Raw genomic sequence first — 26,522 nt, 5'->3', positions numbered from 1 at the left:
TGTCATCTTGTTTTATTAAAGCACTCATTTGTGTTAAAAGAGACTACCCGATTGTTTAAATATATAGTCATTAGGTACTTTATTTACAGCCTGGGATATTGGCTCCGAGGCCCAAATATATTATTTCTTTTGATTTTTGTAACGTCACCTGTTCTTGCTTGACATGAGAAGTTCAGAATGTTTTAATATGCCGCTTCATATTTATTGATCACTATACGTGACCCATACTTGATGGAGTATTTGGGGTGCTGGGAAATACTAGAATTGACATTGCTGAAGACTTTCAACCTGGTGGGAAAAATGAAACAGTAATGAAATATGGTCTAGCTCTCCTGGTAGTAGGAGAACCAAAAAAAATCAAGATGAATTTGTGAGCTCTGACGCATAAAGGCCTTGGTTTGAGTTATCTTCTTCACATATCATACCTTGGAGAATTTAAAGTAGGGTGATATCCACTGCTTACTCTTGGCTGCAACCTGAATGACAAAAAGGATTTCTGGGTAAGAACTTGAGGGTAGGAATGCTTAATTTAGTAAAAATATTTTTCATTTCTCATTAACTCATGAAATGAGTAGGAGAGAAGGATACTCTGAAAGGATAAACGTGGAACATGTTGGGACAGTAAAGTATTTGCGGGGAAAGCACACTATTATAGCAGATTGTATTCTCCTGAGCCAAGGAAATGCAGTCACATTTCACCGAAAGGATGCTCAATTAGAGTTGTGGGCAAGGTGGCCCTGTGGAAGGTCCCCAGCTTGATGATCTCCCAGGACCAGGCTGAGATCTACTTATTACTTGGGGATTCTTATTCTAGAGCCGCCTTGTGTAATGGCATGGCCTGTGCATATGCATATCATGTGGAAATTTCATTTTTAATTAGTTAAAATTAAATAAAATTTGAAATTCAGTTCCTCAGTCACACGAGCCACATTTCAGGTGCTTAATAGCCTCATGCAGCTGGTGGCTAGCGAATTGGACCTTGTGGATAGAGGACCTTTCCAGCACTGCAGAAAGTCTAAGGAACAGTGCTACTGTACAGAATCTAGAAGTATTTATATACACTTTTAGAGAAGGAAATACTCGATTTAAGAGAGTTGCTGAGTCTGTATTTTTTTGTTATATAAAATAAATTTATCATCTTGTTAAAAAAAAAAAAACCCAAAAAACCTCCAGCAGTGAGAAGGCTCAAGAGGTGATGAACTCAGTGATTCTGCGATGTCTAAGGCACAGGGCCCTTATTTCTCTTCACCCTCCCACCCTCCAAGTTGGCTTTATCCTGCGGTTGTTTCCTCTATGGTTACAATATGGCTGTAGCAGTTTCAGGCAGAATTAAAAGGTATCTTAACGATTCTCTATTCTGTCTACTGCTTGTGAATCTCTTTCATCAGACAACTTTAATTAGGGTTTGTTTAACAAAGTGCAAGGTTTCCACTGTGGGTGAATAGGTGATAAGGAGAGAAATATGTTAGTTCAGTTGGTTGCTGTCTTTTATACAAGAGGTTAGAATTCATGTTTTGTGTGTTTAACTATGCTCTGCCCTATGGACATAGATTATACCGATGTCCCTGACCAGTCATTACTTAATTCCAGTGGTGGAGAGGTACAACCACTTTATCCTTCAGCAGGAAATAGCATTTTGCATAATCCACAAAAATCATTAAATCTTAAGTTTGGGAGAAAACTTGGGGCACCTGGGTGGCTTAGTCAGTTGAACATCTGACTTTGGTTCACACCATGATCTCACAGTTTGTGGGTTCGAGCCCCACGTTGGGCTCTGTGCTGATGGCTTGGAGCCTGGAGCCTGCTTCGGATTCTGTGTCTCCCTCTCTCTCTGCCCCTCCCTGCCTTTCTCTCCCTCTCTCAAAACTAAATAAACATTATAAAAATTTAAAAAAATAATAAAATAAAAAGCTTGGGAGAAAACTGATAGATAGCCTGATCCAACCACTCTCTGGTCTAATACTGTAAAAATCCTGCAGACCATAAAGACTGATTCATATTTTAAATATGATTTAAAATTTGATTATTTATCTTACATGTATCTTTTAAAATAAAATTAATCCTGGGGCGCCTAGGTGGCTCAATCAGTTAAGCATCTGACTTCGGCTTGGGTCATGATCTCAAGGTTTGTGGGTTTGAGCCTTGCGTCAGGCTCTGTGCTGACAACTCAGAGCCTGGAGCCTGCTTTCGATTCTGTGTCTCCCTCTCTCTCTGCCCCTCCCCCACTCTCCCTCTGTCTCTCTCTCTCTCCTTCAAAAATAAACATTAAAAAAATCTTTTTAAATCAATTTAATCCCAACTTTATCTGATATAAGTCTGAGGTTAAAAAGCTGAACGCTAAGATATAAAGTAAATTAAGTTTCCTAACACATTATGAACTCTTTTGGTAGTGTTTTCTTTTTTTGAGTATCAACATCAAGAGTAAGGATTAAAAATGATGTCAGTATACACATTGTTTTATTTAATATTCCTCTATGAATGAAAACCTTGGATATTTTAGTTTGGCCTTTTTGTTTTCAACAACGCAATTTTACAGATGTGTTTTCCTGGCTGATATACCAGAAAAGGCAAAGAAAAAAGAAAAAAAAAAGGTAAAGCATTTGCACAAAGAAGATTTGCATATGTTACAGATTTACTCTAGAGAGTCTCATTTTCCATCAAATAATTTTAAAACCAGTCAGAGGACTTTAAAAGTTGGAGCCAAATTCCTGATCAGTGTGGCTACCTAAGGAATTTCACAGACACACGCTGCAGACTTTGTGGTGACCACAGTGACGTTGTATGTGGTTGGCTAAGGTTTATTTTTGACTCAGAGGGCTATTTGAACTCTAATGGAAAATAGCGGTAATTTCCTAGTTAGGGTTTTTGTAAAGATTAAAACATTGCATGATTTGTGTTGAGGTTACACAAGACTTTTGTGGAATTGCGTGAAGCAAGAATTAACCCTCATTCCATGGAAGTCATCAGGATTAAACCTAATGAAGAAATTACATATATCAGAGGAGCAGGTTTAGAAATGGAATCCCAGCATTCAGACTCCCTTAGGTCTCCAGTTAACAAGACTGGAAGCCTTGGGCTTTCTGCATCAGTATGTATGTATGTATGATGTATGTATGTATGTATGTATGTATGATGTTTCTTCTTTCTTTCGCATCCCATGTTTAGCTATGGATTTGATTAACCACCACTGTAGACGTGTACGGGTGCCTCTTCTTTCAGATTATAGTCGTGTTAAGATTGTGACCCTCAAAAAATAAAAAAAATGAAATAAAAAAAAAAAGAGAGTGTGGCCCTCAAGGAGCTGTATTAAATCATGCCAAATTTACCTAGTTGAATTTGTCTTTACCAGAAATCTGTTTTTTCCATTTGAGATAAATATGGAGGGATTATCTATCATTCAGTATAACTTGTTTTTAATTTTTTTAATGTTTATTCTTGAGAGAGAGAGAGAGAGGAGGGGCAGAGAGAGAGGGAGACACAGAATCCAAAGCAGGCTCTAGGCTCCGAGCTGTCAGCACAGAGCCTGATGGGGGGCTTGAACTAATGGACTGTGAGATCATGACCTGAGCCGAAGTTGGACGCTTAACTGACTGAGCCACCCAGTTGCCGCTCAGTAGAACTTGTTTTTAGGGTCTTTCTCCTGTACTTGGTTAGGCACTTTGTAAACAATAATAATAATAATAATAATAATAATAATAATAATAAAATAATAATTAGACTATTCCAATCATTTCAAGGAGTCTTTGTAGCTCTTTACATAAAGAGTCTGCTGGATATTTTCTAAATACTTTTCAGGTAGTGCTGTGTATCAACACAGGAGGTTCACTGTACAAGGGCACGCTACCAAGCATTGAGTGGGATCTAAAATCACACTGTCCAGTGCTCATAAAAATATGCTCCCCTGAATGAGAGATTTTAATTTGAACTAAGGCTGGGGATGGCATGGGCTGTAGGGGCCCTGAGACTTCTGTATTATATGTAAAATTCTGTCTTAATCTTCTGAGACTTGAAGTTTGTCAATTTTTCCTTTTGTCTTGATTTTTTTTAAAAAATATGATTAAATATATATATATATATATATATATTACAAAATTTGTCAGTTTGACCATTTTTAAGTATACAGTTCTGTGGCATTAAATATATGCATCTTTTTGTGCAGTTATCACCTCATCAATCTCCAGAACTTTTTTATCCTCCCTAACTCTGTACCCATTAAACGTTCACTCCCCATATACCACCTCCCCACCCCCTGCTAATCACCATTCTACCTACTGTCTGTATGAGTTTAACTACTCTAGGTATCTCATATGAATGGAAGCATACAATATTTGTTCTTTTGTGAATGACTTATTATACTTAGCATGTCTTCAAGGTAGCATGTGTCAGGATTTCCTTACTTTTTAAAACTTAATAATATTGCACTGCATGTCCAGACCACATGTTATTAGCATTTTTTAAATGCTTACTTACTTTTGAGAGAGGGAGAGAGAGAGTGGGTGCACAAATGGGGTTGGGGCAGAGAGAGAGGGGGATAGAGTTTCTGAAGTGGGCTCTGTGCTGACAGCAGTTTCTGATGTGGGGCTCGAACTCACGAACCATAAGATCATGACCTGAACTGAAGTTGGACACTTAACCAGCTGAGCCACCCAGGTGCCCCTAGACCACATGTTATTTATCCATTCATCTATTAGTGGTCACTTGGGTTACTTCCATATTTCGATAATTATGAATGATGCTGCTATGAATGTGGAGGTGTAAAAATTTTCCCTGCTTTCAGTTCCCTGGGGTATGTATGTACCCAGAATTATAATTGCTAGATCATGTGGTGATTGTATGTTGAACTTTTTGAGGAAATGCCATGCACTTACTCTTAGTTGACTGCAGCATCTTACCTTCTCATCGGCAATGCCCAAGGCTATCCCACTTTCTCCCACAATTCTCGCCAACATTTGTTATTTTCTGTTTTTTGTGATTGGTTACAATAGCCATCCCCATGGACGTGAAGTTTTGTCTCCTTGTGGTTTTCATTTGCATTTCTAGTGGTTGGTGATGTTGAGCATCATTTTATGTGTTCATTGGCCAGTTGGAGATCTTTGGAGAAATATGTTTGAACATCCTTTGCCCAGATTTCATCACATTGTCTTTTTTAGTTATTGAGTTTTAAGAGTTCTTATATATTCTGATTACTAACACCTTGACAGAGATAGAATTTACAAAATTTTTTTTTCCTATTACATGGGTTACCCTTCATTCTGTTGATAATGTCTTTTGATGCACAAAAGTTTTTAATTTTGAGAAATCTGTTTTATCTCTCTCTTTTATTTTCTTTTTTAGCCTGTGCCTTTGGGATCATATACAAGAAATCATTGCCAAGCTCCCTGTCATGTAGACCTGTATATATATTTTTTTCTAAATGCTGTATCATTCTAGCTTTTATGTATAGATCTTAGATCCATTTTGAGCTTATCCTTCTGCACGTGGATACCCAGTTTTCCCATTGTCTTGATGTTTGAAAGTCAACTTTTCAATAGCTAGGAATTAGATGAAGGAGGTAACACCTGATCCCAAGTCATGGTAGAAGTAAAATTGCACTTACTCTTCTTAAAGCATTTTTGTTGTTGTTGTTGTTAAGTTTATTTATTATTTTGAGAGAGAGAGAGCACGGGGAAGGGACAGAGAGAGTGGGAGAGAGAGAATCCCAAGCAGACTCCACACTGTTAGTGCAGAGCCCAATGGGGGGCTCAATACAGTGGCTCAGTGTGATACCATGAATCATGAGATCATTGAGAGAGAGAGAGAGAGAGAGAGAGAGAGGAAGGGGCAGAGAGAATGGGAGAGAGAGAATCCCAAGCAGACTCTGCACTGTTAGTGCAGAGCCCAATGGGGGGCTCAATATGGTGGCTCGATGTGATCCCATGAACCTTGAGATCATGACCTGAGCCAAAACCAAGAGTCAGACACTTAATCAACTGAGCCACCCAGGAACCTCCACCCCCCCCCCCCCACTTACTCTTCCATTATCCAGGAATAATTTAACTGGTTTATGAAAGTAAGTGCAGAAGGACCAGGTAAGCATTCACTCCCTCATAGTCTATATCATTTGGCAGCTGTTGGACTGGTACATGAAGTCATCTCCTTGATGTGTAGAGTGGAGAAGAAAGGGGCTAAGCCCTTCCTAAAGCTGATCTGGGTAAAGAAGAGTGGATTCTGAAAACTCTGCCCTTGGGTCTCTGCCCATGCCCCTCACGGTGCATGAGAACCACAACTAGGCTACTCTCCTTAGCCATCTTTAAGTTCAGTAATGAGTGCTCTGCAACAGCTGTCTAATTCTATTGTAAATTCCATGAATTCTTGGTACAGAGTGGTGATTGTATTTTGATAGAGACAGTAAGAGAAATTCCATGGTATCTTGAATATTTAAAGACCTTCCATACACTGTAACACAAATATTGCGTGCCTATACTGGGAGGAGCCAGTATACCTGTTTTTGTGACAGTTAAAAAGATAATGGGATGAGAGAAGAAAAAGGGCATGAAGACTGTCAAAAGTTGAAAGATGGTGGGTACATTTAGTGGGTAAGAATATGAACTTTATAATCGGGAAGAACTGGGTTCTGATGTTCTACCATTTATAAAATGTTTGCTTTGGGCTAGTTAAACTTTTTCAGGTTCTTTTTTTGTTTGTTTTTTGTTTTTCTCATCTGTATGGTGAGAATAATAATAACTGATGTTATGGGTCTTTGTGAGATGAAATGAAATGAAAAGTACATATCAAGTGCTTTGACAAGGCTAAGCCTACTCTAAATGCTCAATAAGAAGTTAGCATTGATGAGGGGAGATAATATCCTGTTACAGGCTTGTTTGTTTACTAAGGATCTTTGTCCTGAGAAGAGATAGCTAGATATATTCTAGGAGGAAATGTAACAAGTCATAAATCTACTGGTTTGTCTTTGTTTCTACTTTGTTGTTGTTTCTTTCAGCTATTTTAGATTGCCCCCCCGCCCCCGGCCGCCCCCCGCTGAGGGCTGCTAACGTGTTTCTTTTGTTTCCTTTTTGGTACCAGTGTCCCCCCTCCGTCCCTCCCCAACTCCCCCCCCCCCCCCCACCGTGATTTCAGGTTCTTCGCTTTTTTTTTTTCATGGAGATTATCTTTGTCACAAAATAATTCTTCGAGTTTTTGCCGTACTTATCCACTCACTCAGTTGTTATCTTTAAGGGCTACTTCTCCCAGTGTATATCCCTGTGTTCCTTTTACTGAATTCTGCCCTGCTTATTAACTATGCCATAGCTTTGTTGAGCTATCTTTGAGGAATCCTATCAACCTTTACCATTGATTCTTCCCAGTGAGAAGAGGGGATGTCCTGGCAGCATGGAGTGGTATCCGTCCCCTTGTCACAGATCCCAAGTCTGCAGACACTCAGTCCATCTCCAGAAATCATGTTGTGGATATCAGTGAGAGCGGCCTCATCACTATAGCAGGTATGGGATATTACCTTTGTTTGGGATGTGCTTCAGATAGGATCACGAGTTAAATTGTCACACCAGAATCTCCCTTGATGCTAACGAACAGGGATATATATATATATATATATATATATATATATATATATATATATATTTTATGATTCTGAGTAAAGTCTTACACATTGCTGCACCATATTGGTTATAAACAACAGGTGAATCTTGAATCTTGGTGGTAATAAGTTGGTAAATGGGTAAGTCTGAGGAAAATAAGGGGTAGTAGCCTAATGAATTCTTCATCGAATTATGTAGGTGGGAAGTGGACAACATATCGCTCTATGGCAGAAGATACCATAAATGCTGCTATCAAGACTCACAATCTGAAAGCAGGGCCAAGCAGAACAGTTGGGCTTTTCCTTCAAGGAGGCAAAGATTGGAGCCCCACACTCTATATTCGGCTTGTCCAGGATTACGGCCTTGAAAGTGAGGTGGGTGTGCATCGTCCTACCCTTTACCTGCGCTCACCGTTGCCACTAACAGAACTGGCAACCAGGAGGCCTCCCGGATTTAGAATTTCCTTTTGCTGGGTCTGTTTCTGTCTGCGTAACGATGGAAGTGAACTAAGGAAAAGAGCTGAAAAGGCAGTGCCCATACGAGTTTCTATTTTAAAATCCGGAGTTTCTTTGGTTTGTTCTCCACAGACAGAGCCTCCCACATTTTTCTGTCTCGAGCCTGAGGAAGGCGGTTCTTCACAAGTGATATTGCGGGCAGAGTGAAGCCGAAGCTTCATCCGTCACTGATACAGTGATACATGTGTGGCAGAGTTAGTGCTGGCCTAAGCATTCAGCGCCCAAGTGGTTTCCTCCCACAAAATCAAAACCTAATACCCTCCTGGAACTATTAGTTACCGGCTGTGAAAAACTGACAGGATAAGCGTGTGCAGTTTTTGCTCTGTGCCGAGAAGTATTGGTATTCAAGGTACCCGCCTGTTGGGGTTTTGTTTCCCTAGGTTGCACAGCATCTGGCCGCCACCTATGGGGACAAGGCTTTTGAGGTGGCCAAAATGGCAAGTGTAACCGGAAAAAGGTGGCCTATAGTGGGAGTGCGTCTTGTGTCAGAATTTCCATACATTGAAGCAGAGGTACGTGAATGGCCGTGTGGGAATTTCTGGTCTGCCCTGGGATCCCCCTCACCTGCTCATTTTCCATCTCCTTTAAAACTTCTGTGTAGCTACGTTTTAATCCCCACTTGCCAGCCCAAACCGTTATAGCGACGTGTCTTCCTGGCACAGATCCTTTCATTTATAAACTTAAATTCTGAACTGATACTGAAATGGTAACAATCAAAAGAATAATAGACAACACGGTATGGATTTGTTCCTCCTCCACAGACCCATCCCACCCGAGCCTTCTTACCTCACAGCTGTTTGCCCCATCTGTAAATCTGTAACTCTTCGAGTTGTTTCCACTCGTGTGCTGCCTGATGACATATCCTGATATGGCCCTTCACTTCTCAAAGATTGAAGCTTCGTTTCTCATCAGATTTTTACAGTTTGTGAAGCCAGAGGCCGCGCCTTATTTATGATTCATTGTACTTTAAAACATGAATGTCCAGTAAGCCTTTGCTTGTTGATTGGATGCAGGCCTTCCATCATCTGCATACTCTGAGGCAGAAAACTTTGGACAGCTAAGGAGAGGAGACCATACTGTTTAATATTCTTTGCCTTGCTGGTGACATAAATTAGCATCCATATTAAGCACTAGCAAAGAGGAGAGTGATTACTGTGGATGGTAAATGAGAAAGGATGCAGTCTGCATGTTTGGGCCAGGTTCAATTCGGTAGGAAGGCATTAAGTCTTTTCCACTTTGTCCCAATTTGTGAACCTCCTTTGGCAGGATGGGGAACCTGTATGATGTCGTCATTTGTCTCATGCCTGCTAGAGAACCAGAGTATATAAAGAGCAATGTCACTTCTCTAAGTGTGAATTTTCTTAAGTGAAATTTTATGTCTTCTTTTTAAGAAAAAGCCTAAACTAATAATTTTGCTTTAATTTAAATTCAGGTGAAATACGGGATTAAGGAGTATGCCTGCACGGCAGTGGATATGATTTCACGGCGTACTCGCCTGGCTTTCCTAAATGTCCAGGCCGCAGAGGAAGCCCTTCCCAGGATTGTCGAACTGATGGGCAGAGAACTGAATTGGGATGATTATAAAAAAGAGGTATTATATAGTGGTTTTTAAAACCCTAGTTCCTATTATAAAGATTTTTATTTTGGGGTGCCTGGGTGGTTCGGTGGATTAAGCATCCCACTTTGGCTCAGGTCACGGCCTCACGGTTCATGAGTTCAAGCCCTGCATTGGGCTTTGTGCTCAGAGCCTGGAGCCTGCTTCGGACTCTGTGTCTCCCTGTCTTTCGCGCCCCCCCCTCCCCACTCACTCTCTGTCTGTCTGTCTCTCTCTCAAAATTAAATAAACATTAAAAATTTTTTTAATAAAGACTTTTTTTTTATTTTATTATTTTATTTTAGAAAGAGGGAGAAGAGTGCAAGTAGGGGAAAGGGACAGAGAGAGAGACAGAATCTCAGGCAGGTTCCATGCTCAGCACAGAGCCTGACATGCACCTGGGATCATGACCTGAGCCAAGATCAAGAGTTGGATGCTCAACGGACTGAGCCACCCAGGTGCCCCACCACAGCTCCTGTTATAGCATGTGATGTCTTGGTCTGTTCATAGAGGCTAGCATGGTTTTCAATGGTAACTTTAGATTTCTTGCCAATTAATATGTGGGAGTGTGTTTTAATATTGCTAGGTCTTAGGAAATGGCAAAGATATTCTGGTTTCAAAATGTGTTGGTTGATTCTGGAAAATCCCTTACAGAGAAAAATACTCTTAAATTTGGTGGTCATAATTCCTGAAGAAGTAGGATAATAATGATTGTGGGTAGAACTTTTTCTGGTGTCCACTGAAAACACTTTTAGAATGTATTCTATAGTGAAATTCACACTTTTGCAAATTGGCCTTTGGTAGGAAATAGCGGTTTTACTGCCTGACCACTAAATACTTATTGATTTGTGTCATTTGGAATTTTATATCCAGATTGAAGAAAGAAAGCCAGTGATGCTCACACGCCCCCATGTACTACCCTGGGCTTGTTGTGATAAATGGAAGATTATCATGTGTTTTAGTTAAACCCAGCTAGTATAATATGCAGAGGCATTTTTGTGTATTTAATAAAAAAATACACTTTCTGTACTCATTGGTTCAGTCCCTTTCCCCTAAGCCTTCCTTGAACCCATTTCATTTAAGCTTGTTGTTGCCACTTTGCTGTAGTAGCTGTGATCACACTTCCCTATGGTTTCCATGTTGTTGCTCAGTACAATATACTCGTGAGTTCTCGGTCCTCCTGTTACCCATGCAGTTAGTGACATTGACAGAGTTGATTCCTCCCTCCTTCCCAAACTACTTTCTGGAACCCTATCTGTCTTAGTCTGTAATAGTCTGCTTTTACAGAATACCACCCACTGGGAGGCCTAAACAATGGGCATTTATTTCTCTCGATTCTGAAGGCTGGAAGTCTGGTTTGGAGTGCTCTTCCTGGCCTTCGGAGAGCTGCCTTCTTGCTGTGTCCTCACATGGAGGACAAGGAGGGAGAAAGGGGAACCCCATCCTCAAGACTCATCTAAACCTAATCACCTCCCCCAAACCCCATCTCCGAACACCGTCACATTTGGAATTAGGCTTTCAACCTATGGCTTTTGGGGTAACTGTTTAGTACATAACCCCATCTCTTGGATCTCTTCCTACCTCCCCCAAACCACGACCACCACTACTACTAACCTCTCCATGTCAAAAAAGCTATTCCACATTCTGGTTGCATAAGCCTAAATCTTAGTATCATACTTGATCTAAATCCATCAGCAAACTGTATCATATTTATCTTTAAGTAATGGCTTGAATTCAGTGCCCCCTTAACACGTTCAGCTGCTAGAACCCTGATTCCAGCCACTAGCATTTCTTCCATGGTTTATTATAATAGCTTCCCTCCCACAAAATGGTGTTCTTACTTTAGCAACTCCTGTGCTTCTATTAAAATATATGCCAGATCATTGGCTGTGTCAGTCCAAATGAAGTTCAGAGGGGAGGTCTGAACTGAAGATATAAAAAGATATAAATTGGAGTTGGCATTTAAGCCATCATGCTGGATGAGATCAAATAGGGAGTTTGTGTAGTTAGATAACAGCAAGCTGTCCAGAGACGGCCCTGGAGCTCTCCAGAGTTTCAAAGTTGGGTAGATTGGGGCACCCGGGTGGCTCAGTCAGTTAAACATCTGACACTTGATTTTGGCCGATGTCATGATTTCACAGTTTGTGGCCTCGAGCCCCCGAGCCCCGCATGAGGCTCTGTGCTGACTGCATGGAACTTGTTTTGGATTTTCTGTCTCCCTTTCTCTCTGCCCCTCTCCCACTCTCTCTCTCAAAAACAAATAAACATTAAAAAAATTTATAAAGAGGTGCCTGAGTGGGTCAGTCAGTTAAGTATCTAGTTTCGGCTCAGGTCATGATCTTATAGTTCATGAATTTGACCCCGAGTCGGCTCTGTGTTGGTGGTGCGGAGTCTGTTTGGGATTCTCTCTCTCTCTCTCTCTCTCTCTCTCTCTGCCCTTTCCCCACTGGTCCTCTCTTTCTCTCTCTCTCTCTCTCTCTCTCTCTCTCTCTCTGCCCTTTCCCCACTGGTCCTCTCTCTCTCTCTCTCTCTCTCTCTGCCCTTTCCCCACTGGTCCTCTCTTTCTCTCTCTCTCTCTCTCTCTCTCTCTCTCTCTCTCTCTCTGCCCTTTCCCCACTGGTCCTCTCTCTCTCTCTCTCTCTCTCTCTCTCTCTCTGCCCTTTCCCCACTGGTCCTCTCTCTCTCTCTCTCTTTCAAAATAAATAAATAAAAAAAGGTAAAAAAAAGAAAAAGTTGGGTAGATATGGAAGACTCCCCAAGAAAGGGAAAGTGATAGCTAGCAAGTTTGGAGAAGTTGCGGCCCAGAAGGAAGGGAAGAAAATATTTCAAAAAGAGAAAAGTAATCCACTATATCAAATGATGCTGATAGACTAGTAAGATGAGGACCAATCATTAACAATTCCTGTGCTGAAACACCCTCTCTTTTACTAAGGGTAAAGCCAAAGTCATTACAGCAGTTTACAAGATCATTGTGATCTGGCCACCACCTCTCTGAACCCTCTGGTCTCATCATTCATTCGCTCGCCTGCAACCCACAAATTAAGTTGCTTTTCCTTATTCACGCCCTGCTGATCTCTCTCCCTGCAATGTTCCTTCCTAGATACCCTCATGGCCTATCCCTGTACTTCCTGCTGGTCTCTGCTACAAAGAGGCCTTCCTTAACTGGCTTCAAAGAAAGAGTACTACCTACCCTTCTGAATGGCATTTTCTCTCCCTCTCCCTATTTTATCTTTCTCTTGGGCACCTATTCCCATTTGAAATACCACGTATTTAGTTTATTTATTTGTTGTCTGCCTCTCATCCAGGAAATAAGCTTTCCAAAGGAGAGGAACTGATCTGCTTTGTTTCTGTAACCTCAGTAACCAGCCACGGTAGGGCCTGAATAAATAACTGTTGAGTGAATGAACATAACAGAGCATCTGTGTCATAGGCCACAGGTGTAAGAAAGGATTGGACATAGGTGCTGTCCTTAAAGTGTTCTCATTCTGGGCCGCCCGGGTGGCTCAGTTGGTTAAGCGCCTGACTTCAGCTCAGGGCATGATCTCACGGTTCGTGGGGTTTGAGCCCCACGTCTCACTGTGTGCTGACATCTCAGAGCCTGGAGCCTGCTTCAGATTCTGTGTCTCCTTCTCTCTCTGCCCCTTCCCTGCTCACTCTCTCTGTCTCTCTCTCTCTCTCAAAAATAAATAAACATTAAAAAAAAAAAAAAGCATTCTCCTTCTGGTGTATATTCCCAAAGGTGGTTACATATCACAATCCCCTGGGAATGTAGCAAAAAAGAACAGATTCTGAGACTTGACTAGACTCTCAGAGTCAAGGTCTCCAGGGGGGAAGCTGTGGCCCTACATTTAAAAAATTTCCCGTAGTAAATTTTTTAATAATAAATGTTTTCTTTTAAATTCGTTTTGTTTTATTTTTCTTAATGTTTATTTTTGAGAGAGAGAGAGAGAGTAGTGGAGGGGCAGAGAGAGAGGGAGACAGAGGATCTGAAGCAGGCTCTGTGCTGTCAGCGTGGATGTGGGGCTTGCACTCACGCACCATGAGATCATGACCTAAGCCAACACTTAACCAACTGAGACACCCGGGCACCCCATTTCCTGTCATTTAAATGCGATGTCTGTAGCGTACTGATGGTGGAAATCAGTGGCTGAAGAGTTCCTGAACTCGAGTGCAAGTCGGCCAGAGATAACCTTTACCCCCATTTTGTAGTTGAGAAAACAGGCTCAGGGAGCAAGTTCAGTCAGAGTTCATACAACTAGTAAGTCGCGGAACTGGGACCGAAACCAGGCGTACACTCTCTCTCCACCTTGTTCTGTTGCCTCTGCATTGGCAGGACTGATTGTAGCTCTTCCAGTTTTGAGTTTTAATTTGTTCGACTAAAGCTACATGCAGAGACGATGCAAGACTGAAACTTGCTCCTTTGCTAATGCCAATCATTTTTACCGTATAGGAGGACTGAGGATAATGTGTTCCTGTAAAAATTATGGTTGGAAAGATTTGAATATGCAGGAAGATATCTTGTGCCAGGAATTCAGGCTGTAGGAGGTAGGAAGGAGGAAGAAAATTCTGTAAACTGGTTGTGTTTGGCCTTCCCTCCTGAGGAAACTAGATTTAACTTCAGTTCAAGTTTTATGTGTAAATTCGTGTACTCAGAGATATTCTCCCATCCCCCTCAATAAAGTAACAGAAATAAAAGACCTAAAGTTATTGTCTAGTATCTGAGCCGTAGGAGTATTAATGAGACCTGTAGACAGTCTAGAGAGAACAAAAGAGAGGGAGAAAAAGAATTAAAGGTTAGAAAGCTGGACTTCTGAGAAAAGGTTAAAAGCATTGGGATTATTTAACCTGCAAAAGTGAAAGTGGAACAAGGTGATAAATAACTCTCTGTAGATGAATTGTGGTTGTTTTTATCAGTCAATACTTAATGAGTGACTCATATACTGAGCATGATACCAAATACTTTAGGGGAATAATAAATAGCTCATAGTTTCAAGGATCTTGGGATCTAACTGAGTGGTTGCAACAAATATATACATCAGAAATGTGCCTTTCTTCCAAAATGTAGAGAACACGGTCATTCAAGATCAAATCCAAACAAATTGGAAGAATGGGTTAGGGAAGAAGACATTGTCTAGGGGAGTTAAGGATTGGTAGAGGAACTGGTGGGGACATTTGGAAAATGGGACATGGCCAAATGTGTTCCACAAGGTATGAATCAAAAGATGACCAAGTGGGCAAAAGAGTTTGGGAAATTCTGAGTTAAACCCATGAAAGCATTTTCATTAGTGCAGATAATTTGGTGCCTTCAGAATGCTTCTATGCCTTGCCACTTTCCAAAAGGGAACTTATCCAGAGACAGACCCAACTCTCGCCCTTTGGAAGGGCCGGTGGGAGGGATACTAGTACTACTTAGGATGTGTTTTGGGAAACGCTGACCTACTATTTGGTAAGGTAGATTTTATACCTTCAGAGAAAACACACATTACATCGAGAGACTTTGAAGAGAAGGCCAGTTAAGTCAATGGAGAGTGCCTCACAAAAAGAAATTCTTTCAAATTTGATCCTAATGAGGAGGAAAAAGGGGAAGTCAATGAAGAAATGGAGTGACTCAGAACAAAGGCAGCTGATAAACACCAGATTTAAAACAGATGGAAGACAAGTGCTCTGCAGTGAGAGGGTATCCAGGACTAATGCAGACGTATGAATAGTGTCAGGAATTGGCTAAATGTTGGGAAAAAATACTAAAGACACCCGAAATGAATTTTACAAATGGAAAAGAATGCATGTAAGACCTAAGCTAGACCATTGTTTCAATATAAAAACAATGCACAGAAATCAATTGCATTCCTATACACCAATAATGAAGCGACAGAAAGAGAAATCCAGGAATCGATCCCATTTACAGTTGCACCAAAAACCATAAAATACCTAGGAATAAATCTAACCAAAGAGGGGAAAAATCTATATGCTGAAAACCATAGAAAGCTTATGAAAGAAATTGGAGAAGACACAAAAAAATGGAAAAAGATTCCATGCCCCTGGATAGGAAGAACAAATATTGTTAAAATGTCGATACTACCCAAAGCGATCGTTGTTTCAAGTGCCCAGCACCATATTCTTGACTGCTGGAGAAAAAGGAGAACAATTCAACTCATAGTTTAATACCAAATTCCTTTCCTTCTTTTTTTTGTCAAGGAGAATGATTTTCAGTGTGAAGAGAGCAAAATAAATATTGGTAAGAGGAAATAGATATTCAAATAGGAGGCTGCTCTAAATGAGTTTACATGCCAGGCCAGAAAAAATTCTATCTCTGGGTACTCAGAGAATTTGCAGATGGGATTATTTAACTAGCGTTGAGCTGTAAAATATTGTGGCAGATAAGAACAGAACCAGAAGACAGAAGGTGGGCAAATGTAGTACAAAATCCAAAAAGGGAAAGGAAAGAAAAAGACGGTTTGTAAGCTGGAAGCCAGCAGGAGAATGACATGACAAAGTAAGAAAGACAGCATTCTCGACAATTGTTCCTATCTGCTGAGGCTAGGGACATTGCAAAGTGTCAGAGCAACCGTTCCAAGAGCTTGTTTGTTGTCATGACTCTAACTTCCACCCAACTATCAGCCTCCTTGTTAACAAACCTTCAGAGGAGCTGATCCCATGATGCCCGTCGGTGACGCTGTGTGCCACATTATAGTAGTTGTTTGTCACTTGGATAGCGTTTTCACTTTTAATTGCTTTAGTTGTCATCAAATCACAAGGAGTTGGTTCTATAGATTTTGTTAGACAATACTGTGTAAGAATATCCTGCAGTAAGAAGAAACAAAATAGTGAAACAAAATAGTAACAGCATGAGTGATTCTCGGAATTATTATGCTATGTGAAAGCAGTCAAGCACAAAAAAAACTGCATACTATTTGGACCCTTTTACGTGAAATTCTAGAAAAGGCGAAAAGAACTCTGGAGACAGAAAGCAGATCAGTGATTGCCTGAGGCTTGCAGGTCAACTGAAAAAGGGCCTGAGAGGCTTCCTAGGGGGATAGAAATGTTCTGTACCTTGATCGTGGTAGAGTATACACCAAACTGTATATGTAAAATAGGTACACTTTATTGAATATAAATTATACTTCAGTAACACTGGCAGAAATAAAAAAAAAAAATGTGCCGGTCAGAAAAGTGAGAAAGAAACAAAAACGAAAAAATCAATAATTCTTTCCATAAATCTTTGAACTTCGTGTATGTCTGTGTTTTAGGAGGAACTTGAAACAGCCAGGAAGTTTCTGTATTATGAAATGGGCTATAAATCTCGATCAGAACAGTTAACAGATCGCTCTGAAATTAGCCTACTGCCTTCAGACATCGACAGGTACTTCTAATAAGTTTCTATATCTCTCTACTTGACTTGACCTACGTGGGTATATTTTTCAAATGTTCAGTGTTGTGTTCCAGGTACAAGAAGAGATTTCATAAGTTTGATGCAGACCAAAAGGGCTTTATTACTATTGTTGATGTTCAGCGTGTGTTAGAGGTAATATGTTTTTGTTTCCATATCCTTGCTAGCAGAAAAACGTAAATGTTATATTAGATTATTTTTTCCTCATCTAGTGCTTTCTGTAAGTAATTTTGTCTTATAGTTTTTGAAAAGTTGATAGTATTAATAAAAGGGTATGCATAATTTTTAACTAAACCTCATCACGTCATGCTTTCTTTTTATTTAGAGTATCAATGTCCAAATGGATGAAAATACACTACATGAAATTCTGAATGAAGTAGATTTAAACAAAAATGGACAGGTTGAACTCAATGAGTTTTTGCAGGTGAGCTGTGGTGAAGGGAAACAAGTTTATTTGCTTTTTATATTTTGGTTGTGAGTGGCTGTTCGAGAAAGGATTCTTAAGTCCACACAGTTGTCACTTCATTCTGAAAAAAGGAAAGCTTGAAGCCAGCAAAGGCTGCTATGTCTGCCCTCAAGGATCCAGCTCTTTCTTTCTTTCTTTCTTTCTTTCTTTCTTTCTTTCTCGCTTCCTCTAAGAAAGTCTGTTGTGTTAAGCAATTTAGATTCAATCCAAGTTAATTACAGCTTAAAGGACTAAATAAAAAGTATGCTTTTTAGAGAAATATACCATGGAACACCACTGACAAACCATTCGTTACCTGCTTCAAAAGAGGCAAACGCAATATTTCTAATGTGGAAAGTAATTTTTTTTATGAAGTTAAAAAAAACAACTCATAGTTGTATTGATTTGAGAATGCTCACTAGAGCACTGGAAATGTAATTATCATATTCTTACATTATATAGAGAACCTGAAAAGAAAAGAAAGGAAACCTGTATTCTGGGGTCAGGACCACATAATTCAAACATTTCTATTTCCAGCGTTCCACCTTCTCAAGGCTCAATTATTCAATCGTAGCCATGAAGGAAGTAAATTTTGTTATTCTAATTTCAAACCCGATGCTACACATCATTCCTTAAAAGTTCTTTAAAAGAGAGAAATTTAACAAACCCATGCATTATTTGTAGCTGTCCATAGGACTCTGATCATATGAAGAATACATTGTTTTCCAAGCAGCCAGGTTTTTTTCTGCAATGCTTCTTGGGCAGGTATTTCAAATGAATGCCAGGTCTTGCTCGCACCCTGGCAATGATGAATGCTGAACATGAAATAAATTAATGCTGGGGATTTTGGTCAATGTCAGCCCTTTCTTCACTGTGTCAAGTTAAACAAACAATATCAAGGCAAAGGAAATGGTAATTGTCTCTCTGGAGATGAGCTGCAGATAAGAGCATTGTTGAATCTAAATGCAGAAAATTTTCACAGGTTGTGTCCAGCATTACAAAAAAGAATGTTTAGTTTTTTAGCTTACTATTTAACTAAGTGCACATTTGAAATGGAGTTTAAAATATAACCTGGGGAATTAGAAACCATATAATATATTTTTTGTCTGTTTTTTTTTTCCTTGAGAATATTGTATTGTTTGTCTCAGAATTTTAGAAAACTTTTCTTCAAAGAAATAGCTTATGCTTCAATTCATGTGTGTTGTAAATAAACAACAGCATTTAGGGTTGAAAGATCTGGAGTTTTAGAAACAATGAGAATCTAATTTTATGGATATGCTATGTGGTTTGGGTTTTAAGTAATTTTCTTGAGTGCAATAGAGTCAAACACATAGAAAATAATTTAAACCATCTGCAGGTTTCCTTGTAGAGTTTTTAAATAATTATTTCTTGTCCAATTCTAAATGAAAGAGACTATTCATGCTTCTACTAAGTACAAATACACAGTGTAATTTTCAACTTAAAAAATGCTGACCGTATTTCTCATGAAATATATTCACACCCAAATGTTATTTTTTTCTCATAGTATGGTTTCAAGATACTTGTAATGTTTAAAGAAAACTTTGAATTTTTAAAGGTTCGTACATCATATAATATTTATGGGTAAAGAAAAAACCAACTCTATCAGTTTTGTTAGCTCCGATAAACTTAGAAGGTCTTCATGGAACCAGAGACAAAACAATAAACAATAAATTGTTCTGTCTTTAGATGTCAGCATTCTTTATGCTATATACCATTTGTCAGATGTAAAGTATGTTTTTCAGGGTTTTGTTTTGAATAAAATATTTTCTTTTCTGATGATAAAGAACCCATGTTTGTCCCATTAAACATCTTTTTGAATATAGATATGTTTTTCAATAATCCCCTAGGAAGGATCACTATAGATATTCCATGGCTACATGACTTTATTTTTGGGTTTTGGGCTCTAATGACGCTCTACATGTAGGAGTCCATTTCTAATAAGCAATGGCTTGTGAAACAGCTTTTAATAAGGTCATGAAATTCTGATCCAGCCCCTTGGCAGATGCCTCTGACTCTTATTCAGAGCCATTTTTAAGAAATGTATCTCTGTAGGCTAAAGACTATAAACCCTAAAAATATTTGAGAATATATATATATATATATATATATACATATACATATATATATATGTATATGTGTGTATACACACACACACACACACACACATATATATATTCATTTCCTGATGAATGGCTAAATCCATTCTTTTTCAAATAAATAAATAAAAAAGATTGGGGAAGTGAGATCAAGAAAAGCAAATAGTTAAAACCACATCAACTTGAAAAGGAAAAAAAAAATCCCCGTGCTCATAATTGCAAAGTGCCTTCCAGATTAAAGGCCTTTGCCCGCTGACTGCATGTAATTTCAAGACTAATTCTGATTTTATCCATTGGATAAAAATGAATTAACTAAAATCTGGGCTGTGGAGTGCTTTTAATTCTTAAGGTAGATCTCTGGGTCCATTTCAAGGACTTAAATGTAAATTACTTTAAAAAGTCTATAAGGAATTTGGATTTAAGGGACTTGAAGTTGTCAAGTACAGTAACACTAAAAAAGAGTAGTTAAATATAGGTCATGGTTTGTCTTTGTTCAATCGCTGAGATTCCTTTTTAAGATTTTTAAATGAAATTAAAGATCCAATATTTGAGTTGTTCAAAAAAATATGGGCCCTGACCACATTAAAGGGGCAAAAAGTGATGCATTTGATTTGCATTTTAAAGGCAGCCCGATTTGCCAGATAGGCATAGTGTTTGCAGCGGTGGTGAAATACCTTCCCCTTTCCTCCTGTTTGAAATGTTCAAGAATTGTATTCTTGTGATTTGAGCTGTAATACCTACTATGGTTTTGGATGGAGCACTTAGTCACGTCTGCCTTCTGCAAAGGGAACCATTAAAATGCTGTGAAGAAGGGAGTAAGCGTGCCTGCCTCCTGAATCTGTTGCATGTTTTGTCTTTAAGCTGATGAGTGCTATTCAGAAAGGAAGGGTGTCTGGAAGCCGGCTTGCTATACTCATGAAAACTGCAGAAGAGAACCTCGATAGAAGAGTCCCCATTCCAGTGGACCGAAGTTGTGGAGGATTGTGAGTCTGGGCAGTAAATCCACAGCCAACAAACACGGGAGCAACAAATCATCATGTAAAACCAGAGATGACTTAACACCACTCCAAAATAGTGGATATGGATAGCTGCCTTTTTTTTTTTTTTTTTTTTTTTTAACACTGGGAAACATTCCAAAGCTTTAGGATGTTGGTGTATACCCTTTATTTGTATTCGCCATTCAATCTAGCTTCTAAAGAGTGCATTTTATCTTTTTTCTCATTTTCAACGCACATGGATTTAGTGTTTTGCATCCATTTTGTAACCTCTTAGACCAGACATACTCCCTTTTTTGTTTGTCTACTCATTTATTCTGAATCACTCCTAGAGGCCAAATATTTTGGCAGAACTTGAAAAAAAGAAGCTGGAAAAATTTTGCGATGTGCACAAAGCTCTGGACATTAAGCACGTAGATAGTATTTGTTCCTAAAAGAAATCGAGCAGGGAGTGACCTATTGAAACAATAGTGTTTCTGGAGACTGCTCAGCTCCTCCTTCCTCGAGACCGTCTGCCTTCCTCATCCGAACAGTATCGTGCAATTTTATATCTAGAGTATGACTGGCAAAACTGGAGAGGGGAGACAGCGTTTAGATCTGGTTACAGGAGCAAGTCTCAAAGAGAAACTCTGAAAGCTTCCAGAATCACAGGTGTCAGATAAGGATAGCACTGACATTTGCTGGGAGTTACGGTGATAGTTTCGTGTCAGCAATTCGCTTTTTCTCCCCAGTCACTGCTGGTTTTTCTTTGACTCTTAGAGTTGCCAGCAAGATTCTTGCTTTTCTTATTTTAAAACCAGCATTTAAGTGGCAAGTTGGATGTAATGGGATGAGACTAAATTTCTCAACTCTTTACAGTGGTAATCAAGTTAAGGATTAAAAATCTGCGTTTGTATATCCACGTATGACAGCACAGTTTTCAATCCCCAAATCCTAGGCTGTGGAGCATGTGCTGTTGTCAAACATGGCCAAGTTTGCTTAATTTATTGCATCATTTTGGGGGAGTAATTTTAAACAGAGAGCAAAAGAGGATAGAAATAGCCTTTAGTTAACTTTAATTATAATTATTTGTAAAAAGGCACAGCGCTGCAATATTCAAGGTCATTTTGGTTGCTTAAAACCTTTCTCTTTCAGTACGCAATGGGAAAGTCCTCAACCAAAAAGAAAAATAAAAGGAATAAAACCACGCACAACACACGCCCACACACACATACCCCGCACGCATAGAGACACAAAACAAAAACAAAACTAAATCTGCGTTGAATTTAACAAAAAAAAATGCATTGAATTTAAAGGGCCAATTTGGTATGCTTTTGCAATACTTCAGTAGCATTTTAACCAATCATCTGAATATTTATCCTCTTGTGAAGCTAACGATCTTCTTTTTTATTTTCTAAGATCAGGTTGTGTATACAATCGGGAATATAACCCTTTATTTAATGGCAGACTTCAGTTGCGCAGACTTCAGGTCTTAGTTTTTTTTTTAACTGGTACACAAAACACTTTCGTGCTGTCATTTCTGTCAACGTCATAGAAAACCTTTATGCCTCATTCAAGTCGGGTATGAGCCTGGATGTCATAATACAAACACTGGAGTTTCGCTCACCTAAGCCCCCGCCCCACTTCAAACCATTCATTTATTTTTAAATGAAGTTTAGACTTGCCACAAGCAAACCTCAAGTAAAACCCAAAGCAAGGGATGCTTCCAGGTATCACTGTGAACATTTTTCTTTCAAGGTGTGAGTTTTTTACACTACCTTAAAAAACATAATAATGATGGGAGCACATGGTTTTGTAACGTAGTGTCTTTGTTTTTGTTTTTGTTTTGTTTTTTTACCAAGAGAATAAACTTCACTGTTTAGAACCCGCTGACACTCGATAGAAAAGCTGTCTGTCCTTCAAAACACGGCCGATGATGTACCACAATACAGTACATTCGTGCTCTCTCTCTTTCTCTCTTTCTAGTTAGATCAAGATAGCAATGACTTGTGCCCTCCCCGAATCCATTACAGTAGGACCGGCTCTCTAGCCTGACTGGCCTGGGAAGAGCTGTATCTGTAAAACAGGCCTGGTGTGTGCACGCTTTGCTCTGAGTGAAGTTCCTTTAAGGACAAAGAAAAGCGCACTTTGCTTCCTTGGAGCGTGTCTGCTTTTGCTTAAAATCTGCTAATTCTAAAACATACGCTCCTTCACCAATCCCAGAGTCTCGTCTTGGAAGTGAACTGGTTCCAAGTCTTTACTGTGAATAAAGCAGCCCCGCATTTTTGTGTCAGTTCTTAATTAAACCTGGGTAGCTTCTTTACCTGATCTCAGGAAAGGGGAAAAGAAATGGAGAAAAAAGCCCCTTCAAAACCTGTTCCGAGCACAAAAGAATGTTCCTTTTCTTTTCGTGGTATTAGATGATTCTGTTGGGGCGGGGATGGGGTGTGCAGAGACTGTCTTTGTCAAATGATTTCTTTCAGCCTTTAAGGGGATTCAGGTGAAGGAACCCCCCATCTGTGGTGGAGAGCTGGACGCTCCTTTAAGTAGCCCCATTCCACAGTCATAACAATAGTGATGATGCTGCATTATTTGTGACGGCAAGGTTGCCTCACATCCGCCGTGCTGTTTGCAGTATTCTCGCTTTCAATCAGTTTATACTAAGTGTAACTTTACGATTTCTACTCTTAAATGCACGCTCCCTATTCTGCTTCCGTTTCTAGCTCTGTTTCGTCTTTTCCAAAATATGCAGCTTACTCTTTTGTACAACAACGAAACTTTCATTCTGACTTTTAGTGAACGTCCTGTAGGGATAATCATTGGTCTTGTTTCCTTTTCTATGTGTATTCCTAAAGATTTTTGGCCTACGAATGTAATAATATTGAAATCAGTGACGCTGTAACTTGCACTGCTCGCATTACGTCAGCCCCTTTCAGGGAACGAAGCAGCCGTACCGTCAAGTGTAAGCCCCTTGCTGGAGTGGATACACGCACTGCATGCTTCCGATGTGGCATTTTCATGTCCCGTGTTGGGTCGTTGTTCTAGACTGGACTGTTAAATACTATGTTTGAGGCTGGGTTGTCATTTTTATAACTGTCTGGGTGTTTTATCGCCATTATTTATTACTTTTGATATCCAGAAAGAGCTGCATGCATTTGTAGAGCAATAAGAGGATGTATGCAACGTGCCTTGTTTTTAACCGAATAAGAACCGAAAGCATGAATCAATAAAACTGATTAAAATGGTCCATTTGCTGGCATCTGCGTGTCACTTACAGTCAGAGAAATAACTTTGATGGGCGTTGAAGTTTAAAAAAAAGTTTGAAAATATTTCCACAAACCAATTTTTTAACGGCACATACACATTAATTCTCCTAGCTTAGACTTTGGTTATTTTATCTCAAAACTGAATCCCTGCATAGACAGATATAATTTTATGAGACTGCCAGAATTATTTGTATTAATTTGTTGCTGGAGCCCTTAGGGCACAACTTCTGTATTTGTGCAAGCCCATTCTAAAATTGCATTCATCCCATTACAACTCTGTTGAATTCTTTTCTTTTTTTTTTGTTCCTTTCTTCCCCCCTCCCCACCCCCCTTTTTTTGGGTCAACCAGAGCTTTTCAGCCTGAGCGTTCCCAGGCACACTGATGAATTTTATCATAACGAAAATCAATAGAAATGAATGGGAAAGATTACATAATCCATTTTGATCATCTTACATGTCAAGTTCGTGCAGTGCTGCCCAGTGTTGATAAATGCTCTGACAGAAAAAATGCTATATATTTTCATTGTCAGTAAATCAGTAAAGCTGTTATCAGTTTTAGCACAAATTTTATAATGCCCGTGTTATTTTATAGGTTTTAATTTACACGTGGATATGGAGCATATTCCCCATTTGTGGTTTAGATGCACTGCCTCCTGGTTTTACATGCTCAAAGGCATGTGAGTTTCTGAAGGTTCTTTGAAATTGTACGGAATACCCGAAAGCGATGGCTCCCAGACAGACTTGTAACAATGACCTGTTTGTTCAGTGCCCGGAAAAAAAGATATATATATATTGCAGCTCAAAACATTGTTCAGTGATGCAGCTTATCAAATTTTATAGCACTTTAAAATTTGTCAACATAAAATTTGTCAAAATACATTGCTCCCAGTTTTCAAAATGTACAAAATTTATGGTAATCAAAAAAAAAAAAGGGAAACAGATACTAGCATCAACATTTGCAATCTTTGTCAACACCGCATTATCACCGGTGTCAGATTTCACCTGATGCCATTTGACTTGTAAAGGAAGGAGAAACATAAGTTTTTAAATTGATGTGGCACCCTCATAATCGATGTGGCATTCTCATACAGAGAATTTCTGTATAGGAGATGGAGTTGATGACCCTTTTGTGCCTGTATGTTGTATCTTAGGTCTCTAGCCACCAACCTTGTGAAATGCACGCATATAACATGAGGCGTGTGAGCTAGTATGATGCCAGAGATAGTCCCGCAAGGTCCCGTGCTAAGACATTTTTGGACCCTTTGCAAAAAAGGGTCCAAACAAACCAAAAACTACCAAACCAAAAAACAAACAAAAAACCAAAAACAAAAAACAAAACAAAAAACAAACAAAAAACTACAAACAAAAAACAAACCAAAAACTACCTTTGCGTTTCGTTTAATACCCGATCCAGAATAGTGAGATTTATTTGATCTGAGCAAAATACTGCTTTAGCAAAATCATCGGGGCCGCGTTCATCCTCCGCATTTGGCACTGAGTCGCGTTGCTCGGTAAACCCTACTACCATCGGTTCCCCTGTTAGTTTCCCGAATTCACATTGGAGTTGGATGTTAAGGTATGTATCCTGGAGTTGTAGATGGTATATCATGTTTCAGCGAAGAGAGAGGAGGGTTGAGTCTCATAGTATTATTAGACTGGATATTATTAGAGCCCGGCACATGCCACAACTGGTTCCACCAGCTTCTAAGCCATTCAAGCCCATTGTTGCATGTCTGTAAGCAGAATATGTCTGTTCTCATTTTCCAGGTACAGCGGCTCCTGTACAGCCCAGGTTCACCTCCTCATGGCTGCAGCTAGCTTTCCTTCAGTGTGGTGTCCCAAGGAGTGGGGAGGCGTGAAAAAAAAAATTTTTTTTGGCCCTGATCCCTATAAAAAATAGTTTTGATTAAGGAGACCCTTGAATTGGGAAGCCGCTTTTCCCTGGTCACCAGGTTTATTTGTTATAACCTTATAAAACTGGGTCTGACTTTTTCATAATCTTGAAAAAATTCAACTTCGGCGTATCTGATTCTGCTTCAAAGGCCACTTTCCTCTGTTTGTCTAAGTGATCTAAACGTAACGAGCTTGATCAACATATCACTTTTCTTTAACCTGACCTTAATGCCCTCCTCTGAGCACCCAGTTCCCTCTTTGCTACCTCCTTCCTTCCAGGGTCTTAGAGTAAACAGCTGCTGCTCCCTCTTAATTTGTTGCCTGTTAGATTTTTCTCTGCTTAAAATAATTTTTTGTTGTTGTTGTTCATCCTCAGCATTAATTGATTTACAATTCATTTTTATGCATCCAGAGTTTTTCCTATCCAAGTTAAGAAGCTGTAAATCTTAGATCCATTGAAATGACAGTGAGAAATATTTCATTTTACCCCATGAATCATTTGCCATCCTTATTGCAGAAAAATGGCAAAATTATGGTGTACCATGTTTTCATAAATTACTCTGCCTCCCCCCACCCCAATTCATTTCATTATTTGTTTGGAAAGACTGTAAGAGTCAGAATCCCGATACTTGTGGTAAACAATTCTGATTTTACAGCGGGCTAATCAAAATTTCATAACAGCACAAATTATTTCCTCTGGCACCGCGAAGAATTTAATTCATGTACAAAATATATCATCTATTTTATAACTAAAAAA

General features: G+C 39.4%; 1 protein-coding gene across 4 annotated transcripts in view; it reads left to right on the top strand.

Moving 5' to 3' along the window:
- The window catches only part of GPD2 (glycerol-3-phosphate dehydrogenase 2), a 175,762-nt gene extending 151,909 nt beyond the window's left edge, over positions 1-23,853 (top strand). For all 4 annotated transcript variants that reach the window (XM_047870770.1, XM_047870767.1, XM_047870768.1 and 1 more), the window contains 8 exons: positions 7,344-7,478; positions 7,773-7,948; positions 8,470-8,601; positions 9,522-9,680; positions 16,931-17,043; positions 17,127-17,205; positions 17,396-17,494; positions 20,494-23,853. In XM_047870770.1, coding sequence (XP_047726726.1) covers positions 7,344-7,478; positions 7,773-7,948; positions 8,470-8,601; positions 9,522-9,680; positions 16,931-17,043; positions 17,127-17,205; positions 17,396-17,494; positions 20,494-20,619 — 1,019 coding nt within the window. In that variant the 3' untranslated portion in view covers positions 20,620-23,853. The remainder of the gene's footprint in view (positions 1-7,343; positions 7,479-7,772; positions 7,949-8,469; positions 8,602-9,521; positions 9,681-16,930; positions 17,044-17,126; positions 17,206-17,395; positions 17,495-20,493) is intronic.
- Positions 23,854-26,522: the final 2,669 nt, after the last annotated feature.

Source organism: Prionailurus viverrinus, chromosome C1 (genome assembly GCF_022837055.1).
Source record: "Prionailurus viverrinus isolate Anna chromosome C1, UM_Priviv_1.0, whole genome shotgun sequence".
In the NCBI taxonomy this organism is placed as follows: domain Eukaryota; kingdom Metazoa; phylum Chordata; class Mammalia; order Carnivora; family Felidae; genus Prionailurus; species Prionailurus viverrinus.
Note: the sequence above shows the minus strand (reverse complement) of the source record. Positions and strands in the feature narration are given on the sequence as shown.